The 9,268-nt window shown below is 44.6% G+C and overlaps 1 protein-coding gene across 5 annotated transcripts in view; it reads left to right on the top strand.

The window, feature by feature from the left end:
- The window catches only part of palld (palladin, cytoskeletal associated protein), a 91,072-nt gene extending 82,277 nt beyond the window's left edge, over window positions 1–8,795 (top strand). For all 5 annotated transcript variants that reach the window (XM_076278157.1, XM_076278159.1, XM_076278158.1 and 2 more), the window contains 5 exons: window positions 545–677; window positions 2,892–3,099; window positions 4,220–4,385; window positions 5,577–5,710; window positions 6,184–8,795. In XM_076278157.1, the coding sequence (XP_076134272.1) occupies window positions 545–677; window positions 2,892–3,099; window positions 4,220–4,385; window positions 5,577–5,710; window positions 6,184–6,344 (802 nt within the window). In that variant the 3' untranslated portion in view covers window positions 6,345–8,795. The remainder of the gene's footprint in view (window positions 1–544; window positions 678–2,891; window positions 3,100–4,219; window positions 4,386–5,576; window positions 5,711–6,183) is intronic.
- The last annotated feature ends 473 nt before the right edge of the window (window positions 8,796–9,268 follow it).

Here is a 9,268-nt window from a genome sequence, read left to right as displayed (position 1 = left end):
AGGCGTCCTATCCTCCTTGTTTGAAGGAGGCTTTTAAAGATCTCTATCAGCCCTTCCCTCTTTATCCATCCCCCTCTCTCTCACACCATCCTCTCCTCCTGCCTTCCTCTCTCCCTCCCTCTCTTAGAGCTGGGGGTATGTTTTGAAGCTCGAGGGAGTCTGGGATGATGTCATTGTTGTGATAGCGAACGAGAGGGGGAATGCAAGGAGGTCGTGATCCCTGTTGGAAGAGCCAATCAGGGACGAGTACACAGCGAGGTGGAGACGGCGTCTGGGGCTGTTTATGGTCATGTTTCATTCCGGTTCTACCTGTCTAATGCTCTGCTGTCTGTCATGCCTTGCAGCCCCCCCCACCAACCCACCCACCCCCTGTCTGATGATGCAATATGGAGTAGTGGTAGACTGGGTGTACATATCAGTACACAAGTGTCTTATAATGGGCCTGACTGCCATGTAACGTAAAAAGAAAAATCGTCAACGAACCAATTAATTAATCTGTCTGTCTGTGTGTGTCTCTCTCTCTCTCTCTCTGTCTGTCGGTCAGACCCAGGTCCAGGTCCAGAGACAGTGGGGATGAGAATGAGAACATCCAGGAGCGCCACTTCCGCCCACACTTCCTGCAGGCTCCCGGTGACCTAATCGTGCAGGAGGGAAGACTGTGCCGCATGGACTGCAAGGTGAGGATGAGGGGGAGCGCCTGAGCCTTCATCACGCTGACACTTACCCTACACACTCAAGGCCATGCCTGATTATTTGCATATTAGCAAGGTGCAAAGGGAAGGATGAAGAGGTTTGTGGTGACAGGGTGTGTGTGTGTGTGTGTGTGTGTGTGTGTGTGTGCGTGCGTGTGTGTGTGTATGTGTGTATCTTTTGTGTGAGGTGATGGAGTTTAACCCAAGGGGTGATATCCCTCTGGGATCCAAATGATAGGTCTGTATGTGTGTGTGTGTGCATTCCATACGTGGTAGGAAATATCAGTGTGGAGGCTCCATGTTTCATCACTTGTCTGGTGATGGATGTTCCGCAGCGAAAGAGGAGAGGACGAGACTGAGTCCTTAGACAGACTCGCCTCATTTCCTGCACTTTATTTTCATCCACACTCTTTTTTCTCTTTCCATACCATTCTCTCTCTCTCTCTTTCTCTGCCTCCCTTCTGCTAATCTCTCAGCTCCACAGTTTCTGTTTTTATCTTCACTCTTCTATCTCCAGCTTTCCTCCCATTTCATCTCATTTTCACCTCCCTCCTCTCTATCTCTCCCTTCAGAATTCCACCTCTCTTCTCTCCTCTCTATCTCTCACTTCAGAATTCCCCCTCTCTCCTCTCCAGGCGTGTGTGTGTGTTGTGTCTGTGTTTTCTGTGTGTCCTCTCTCTCACCCCCCCTGGTCCTTTCTCTCAACCTCCCCTCGTTTGCTTCCCTCCCCACCCTTCTTTCTGTGGTGCTTCTCTGACTTATCTTTTGCTGTCTTCTTCTCCTCCTACCTCCTCTTATCTCTCTCTCTCTCTATCTTTCTCTCCATTCCTTCGTCCTCACCATCCCACTGTTTCCTTTTCTCCCCGCCTCCATCTTGTTTGTCTTCAGTAGCTCCCTGTTGCTCCGCTATGTGACTGATGTGCACAAGGCCTGTGCAGTTCCATACTGGGATTCGCACGCTATAAAAAGGGACGGCGATCTGAAATAAACCGTCGCAGTCTCCAGTGGCAGACAGGCTCCTAATGTCAGACATATTTATAGAGGAGATTTATTTCCAAAAGCTTTAGAAGCGCTTCAAAATGTTCCCAACTTGTCCGAGCCAAAAAACAGCCCCCACCCCCCACCCCCCTTTGGCCCTTTGCTAGCGGAAGTGCATCAAACCTTAACCCCAGAGGCTCCGATCAAAGCTACACACACACACACACACATACACACAAACAACTCGAAAGGACAAATTCCACAGTCTTATGGGAGTTAAGTACGCACATAGAAAGACACATGACTTTTCCCATTTGCACACAGTTTTTTTCACAGTCAAACTCTTGATGCTGTGTTAAATCTACACACATTGAATTTCTGCATGTCTTGGTGCTACCTCACTAACAACCCACACAAACACTCACACACAGGTGGTCTACAGAGAAAACACTCAAACACAGAAAAACACTCTCCCTCACACACACACACACACACACACACACACACACACACACACACACAAACACACACAGGTGGTCTGTCGCAGACACACCTGAGGGAGGAGTAGGTGTCAGGTTTCCCTGGAATGTGGCGGCCGCTGTAAATAGAATCAGGCCCTTTCACAGGCCACTGCTGTTCCCATGAGAAAGCACTCCAGTGGGGATTAATCAGCCGTACACAGGTGGGGGTGGCCGTTGGTGTGTGAGAGTGTGTGTGTGTGTGTGTTTGTATGTGCGGTGGTGTTTACCTGCCTCACACACACACACACACACACACTCTCTACACTTACACACACAGACACACCCTCTACACTCACACACACACACACACACACACACACACACACACACACACACACACAAACAAACACCTGTAAGCAGACACCACCATGAAATCCTGATGGAGTAGACAAACATGGTGTTATTCATGTCTACAGGAGTGCTATTCAGAGGCCAGCAACCTTACAGCATGTAAACAAATGGTAGAAGATAGCGCTGCACATTTTATTGGTAGGCTGTTTACATTGTCATTATCATACTGTTTACACTTACTCAGTGTGTGGTGTTAGAAGCAGCTCAATCCATTCCTGTTCCATAGCAGATCTGGCAGTTAAACTATTACCAACATTGTTACGTTAGGAACAAAACAGCCTCTGTGATGAAAGTTTCAGGGTATTGGGTGAAGGTGGTTGTAAGCAGGGCTCTCTGTTGCCCCCTGCAGGTCAGTGGACTGCCCACGCCCGACCTCATCTGGCAGCTGAATGGCCAGACCATCCGCCCAGACTCCGCCCACAAGATGCTGGTGAGGGAGAATGGTGTTCACTCATTGGTCATCGAGCCTGTCACTAGCCGAGATGCTGGCATCTACACTTGCATCGCCAGCAACCGTGCTGGGCAGAACTCCTTTAACCTGGAGCTTATTGTTGCAGGTACATGACACACACACACACCACACAAACAATCTCAAACACACCCATCTTTATCTTAATACACTAATGCAGTCATTCAGTTATGAATGCACACCCTTGAATTTCTGGGCTAGTTGCACAATAGCAATTAAAGAAACACGCCAACTTTTTGGAAAATTAGCTTATTTGCTGCCTCCCCCAGAGTTCGATAAGATGATGCATACCCTTCTCATCTCTGTGTGTGCAGTAAGTCAGTCTGAAGGGGAGTGTACCTATGTTCCCCAGGTCCTATGTTCCCCGCTTTGTATGGGACCGGGGAACATAGGACCCTTTTTTTAAAACCCTAACCATAACCCTAACCCTAACCCCGAGCGGGGAACACAGGACTCGGAGAACATAGGCATGAAGCACCCACCGTTAGCTTAGAATAGCTCATTAAGGTGAGCAGAACCAACTAGCATATCTCACAAAAGTGACTCCAACATTGTCCTATTTACATGTTGTGACTAGTATATTTACAATGTGAAAAAATGTCAATGTAACATGAGACACAGCAATTTTCTAAGCATATACATGCTTGGAACTACATTCTCATTCAGGCCAAGCATTGCTACTTGGGATTTTCAGAAGCAACACCGAAACTTTTCAGGTGCTGTGTGCAAATCACTCCAGCCAAGTAGGAGTGCTTTGCCTGCATGAGAAGTATGTACAGTATATTAGAAAATCGCTGTGTTCCTCTCACAAAGAGTGTTTTTATCATTTAGCAGAGGGGCTAAAAATAGAATCAATTGTACTTATACTGATTGTAATTATACTAACGAGGCATATAACGAATAAGTGATGACACTAGGACTTTCAGCCAGTTGTAAAAATGCAAATGTATACAAATACTGTAGAGTGAAGTCATGTAAGTGACTGTGGTAAGCCTTCTCTTTCTCTCTATTGTATTTTAGTATATTTAGTATATTCTTTATCTTCTACTGTCCTTATTGCTTAGTTGTGTTTTTTATATTATATACTTTTAATTACTTAATTACTACTGTTAGTGAATGTGTGTGTGATGTCTGTATGCTACTGAGACCTTGAATTTCCCCTGGGGATCAATAAAGTATCTATCTATCTATCTATCTATCTCTTTCAGCCAAAGAGATGCACAAGGCCCCCACCTTCATTGAGAAGCTGCAGAACACGGGTGTGGCCGAGGGTTACCCAGTGCGCCTGGAATGTCGTGTGTCCGGGGTGCCCTTCCCACAGATCTTTTGGAAGAGGGAGAATGAATCGCTTACCCACAACACAGACAGAATAAGGTATGCCACACACACACACACACAGGGAGAAAAAGAGAGAGAGAGAGAGAGAGAGAGAGAGAGAGTTCAGAATGCACAGTTGAAGGTTTGTGATTAACTGTGGTCAGATGAATCTATGTGTTTCCATTCCATTTCTGAACAAGTCTTGGCTTTGCCATGTGGGGCATCGCTGCCTTGTGACATTTCAGCTGCATGAAAATCCTCAAATGCCCCAAAAATGTTCTGAATTGGTATGGCAGTTTCAGCCAAACACAACACGAGGCAAACGCGGGCGCAGCTTATCGTCATGTTCCCCTCTGATCCATGTACTTCAGCCTGCACCGTCAGCAGGATCCATCAGCCCTCTGCACTGCTGAGCATGCATAGTGAATCTCTCAGTGATAGAGCATCAACAAAGCTAGGCCCTATGGTTGTTGCTACGCCATATATGGTACAGTAATAGAAGCTGGGGTCGACCGCTTGTCTAAACTGCTACCACATGTCTAAACAAACAGTAATTAAACCCCCCTTCTCATAAAGAAAGCATACATAAATATGGACCACAGTGGCACCCCGACTCCGACGCCACTGGCTACTGTCTCCTGTGCATCAGAGGGAAGGGCTCCCTACCAATTTGCTTCAAAAGGATTTCTCTCCCCAGCGCTGGCTTAATAGAATGCCTCTCTCTCTGTGCCTTTGATGTCAAACTCAGGGTGGAGCAGTGCATGGCCAACATCAAGATAACATGAAACATGGTTATCATGTGTCTGTCTCAGATGGGTCTACACAGTCTAATGTCAGTAAGGTTTCAACAGGGTTCTAGGGCCAAGACACATCCAAGAAAAAATTCTGTCAGTCTTGGGCAGGACTGACTTCTCACAAAGTGCCTCTCGTTGTCAAAGTAGTGGAGGTACTGCCAAAGAAATCAAATGTTGTTAGTCTTCTACCTACCCAAGGCTTCTAAACCCAAATAAAGCCTTTATTGCCATTTTTATGCGGCTAGTTGTTTCTGGCTAGCTAAGCACCATTTTGAGCTCCGTTACAGCAAGCAATAGCTGACTTTAAAGCCAGGAATGTGATTGATTCCGACTTCAGTGGTGTAAAATAACTAAACAGCTCTTTAGTTCTTCAACTCCTTTGCCAGTCTCTGTGAAGAATGCAGCTCTCTGACACGTCAAGCTAATCAGTTCTTTGTGAACTCCTTTTCCCCAGCATGCACCAGGACAACTTTGGCTACCTGTGCATGATCATTCAGCCAGCCTTGAAGGAGGATGCCGGCTGGTACACAGTCTCAGCCAAGAATGAAGCAGGCATCGTCTCCAGCACAGCACGACTTGATATCCACTGTAAGTATTGGGATTGTGTGTGTATGTGTGTCAATATACTACAAGCGTGAAAAACAATTCATTATATACATTCTGTCTGAAGTTCACAAAAAGTTTATGTGCTACATGCTTGTTAAATCGATTGTTCTGTTGCAATTCCCATCTGCGCCCCAGTTTATACATTGTGGTTAACATCTGGTATTGCTTACCGTCAATGTATAATGTGCTCATAAAACTTTTTTTTTTAATGCTTACGCAACTACAGTGTGCACCTGTTTGCGGAACGTTTACCATACAAATCTATCCCTTTGTTAATTTTTCTCAACAAGAACATACGTTTCAGTCACTATGAAATGGAGGAACAAATTCTCTCTTTGGTTTATGTCACTCACTGTTGCGGAACAGCATTTTTAATGTTTGGTTCTACAGCATGATCTCTTCTACCTTGGAGAACAAGAACTCATTTCATGTTCTTTTCCCTGTTGTTCCTCCAGCCCAGTGGCAGCAGACCCAAACCCCAAAACTCAAGAAGGTGCGTCCATCCACCAGTCGCTACGCAGCGCTCACAGAGAGAGGGCTGGACGTGAAGGCCGCCTTCTTCCCCGACTCCAGCCCTCTGCCGCCAGGCGGCCTGGTAGAGAGCGAAGACCTGTAGGGTGGGGCGGCGGAAGCGTTTGCTTACCTGACCATGTGACCTTTTGACCTTTTTACTGCAGCACCACCGTCCACAACTCTCTTCCCCCCCTTCACCTACACCCCCCCCTCCACACACACACACACACAGACACACAACCATAAAAAAATCACCCCAATGAAAAAAACAACAACAATTCATTCTCCAAAGATGTTTAAGGGTGAATGACTGATCTGAAATGCTGATTCTCAGTCCAAAGGATGGGTAAGCGAAAGTCGTTGAAGAAGCTGTGGATGGAAAATGGCCGACAAGCACTGCCAGGCAATGAGGTTCCTTTCAGTCATAGTGGCAGTGCTTTATGACATATGACGTCTGCAGCTCTGTCCCAGCAGTGCCTTAATTGCCAATCTTTTATTATTGTTTGATATTAGGCCTGGTGACTTTTTGTTTCTTCCGGGGGGAAGAGGTGCCGTGAGTGCAAAAGTGAGGTCATATCCTGCCTCTGCAATGACTGTTTTTGATTGGTCTAGGCCAAGGAATGCTGAAAGATGGCACTCATACATACACACATACACACACATACACTGCCAATAATAAACTCACACACACCCTTACACACTTTATCTGTTCAGATAATGGTCTGAAACTCAAAAAAGCAAGATAACTTGGGTCTTAGCACAAGTGCCTGAGAGACTTTGTATACTCTTACTGCAGGAAGATGGGATCCAGTCAAAAAACATATTTCATTTGGAATAACAAAGTAGCATCTAGTTCTGCATGTTACCATGGTGCCATTTTGAATACTCTGTATGTATTTACTCAATGTCGTAGTTTTGATGTATTTATGAAGAGGTGGTGGTGGCAAGTTGGGTTTGGGGCTGGATAGTTCGGGAGAGCAGTCCCTCCCGGAAAACAAAGGTGAAAATTGTGGATGATTTAGAGGGAATTTGGTAAAGAGACAAAGGCAAACAGGAATAGCCACGGGAACATCCACAGGTAGAAGATGCGAGGGGCAATGTCCAGGGCTGTCCTGTCCTGCAGTGCTGGAGCGGTCTCCAGACGAAATGGGAGGGGAGACCCCATACACACAAGCTTCTTTCTTACACCTGCCACAGCATAGCCTGGGGTGTGGTAGCAGCACATTACAATTGGTCACTGTAGCCTGAGTATAGATTAGCGTTAGGGGTTAGCATACCACCATGGGTATCAAAAGCATTGTTTGGTTATGTACTTAGCACGGTAACATAGATGTTGCACAAGGCCGGGCCTTACCTAGTTTATTTTCTCTTCCTTTTACTTTTTTTCTAGGTCGGAAGACCTTGAATCAAATAAAACTGACATGTAATTTTAATCATGTGTCACAGATCTAAAGGAATGTTGGATGACGGTGCTAACATTTAAAGGCACTGTGTAACTATGGAAACTGGAGTGATTGACAGACAGTGGAAGTTGTTGGTGTATAGCAGTGCTGAGAGTTAGAAAACTGGTTTGGAATGGGTTGAATTGAGTCTGAAAATTAAACCTGGATCCTCTGCTTACACAGGATAGGGTGAATGGTGAATGAAAAAACACGAATGTAGTTTAGCCACTTCAATGACACTTAGTGAAGGCAGAGAGAGAAATGGTGCTGATTGCTTTGATGATGAAGATGATTATGATGATGATGGGGATCCCGATGAAGATAATGGCAATGGTGGGGTTGGGGTACCAGTGAGACAGAGGGGATCAGATGAACTGAAAATGAGTATGGCAATGATGATGGAACGAATCATGTGGTAATGAAGAATAGTTCACTTTTTCCAAATCTTATACATATACTCAAAACATGACCGTGGCAGACATGTATTCATGCTCAACAAATAATAAAAATTATTTTTGTATGAGTTAAAAAAAAAATATATATGTGATTATGCGCAGTTGCTACCTTCTCCTACCTTTGTAGATACACTTTGTAGAGACATGACAATAATCCTTTTCAAACTGGTAAAAACATGCCTGGTCTATATTTAAATCTATATTAAATCTAATACAAACTATGTACTGCATACCAGGTCACTGAGGCCTATGTCTATTATTTATATATCAGTGCATATTCAATTCTGGGGTACTCTTTTTAGAATTCACTGAATTTTATAAGAGTCATTTTATAGAGGCAGTTAGGATAGCAGATGAGCTGATAGACTCACAACTTTCAAGTCTAAATCTCTGTATCGAGCATTTAAGCATTAAACATTTGATTATGGTGATACTTTCACATTATATTTGAAAAGATATTTTGTGCCTTGTTTCTCACACACAGCACATCTTGCATTTGCTGTGGGTCACTATGCACCAGCCTTGGGTACTCTTACTCTTGACATACTTTTCTCCATGTTTTTTTTTTTCCAAGCCAGTCTGTGCCTGTATATGGATTGTTCTCCTGATACTATTTTTGTGTATGAATGATAACATAAATAAAAGTCTCTGGAAGAACGCTCCGCTCAAGTGGGATCTTTTAAAAGACAATCCTTGGCAAACAGGGCCTAATATACTCCAACCAGCCATTATACAAGTCTCTGCTGGTTAGCGGTTAGCTGTCTAATTGGACCACCTTGTACGTAGCATTCCCTTACAGAAGCACTGCTGATGTTTTTTCCCTCCCACTTGATTGTAATTCTGTTATGTGTGGGTCAAAATACAGGCACTGTTATTTGACAAATTAATAAGATAAGGTGTGTTCAGTGTTACTGTAATAAGAACATGTTACAACATCATGTATGTACATTATGTGCAACAGTGGTATGCATTGAGTGTGTGTGTCTGTGTTTAAAGGGAGTGTTGAGAGTATGCTTGTGTATACATACTGTGTGTCTGACTTGTGTGTGACTGTTTATCTACATGCGGGTCGTGTGTGTGTGTGTGTGTGTGTGTGTGTGTGTGTGTGTGATCAGAGGCAGAATAACAGA

The sequence above is a fragment of the Alosa pseudoharengus genome, unplaced genomic scaffold, assembly GCF_046254945.1.
Source record: "Alosa pseudoharengus isolate Yale_2024_CS ecotype anadromous, Long Island Sound unplaced genomic scaffold, YU_APseudo_1.1 YU_APseudo_1.1_scf_11, whole genome shotgun sequence".
In the NCBI taxonomy this organism is placed as follows: domain Eukaryota; kingdom Metazoa; phylum Chordata; class Actinopteri; order Clupeiformes; family Clupeidae; genus Alosa; species Alosa pseudoharengus.
This window is presented reverse-complemented; position numbering and strand designations above follow the sequence as displayed.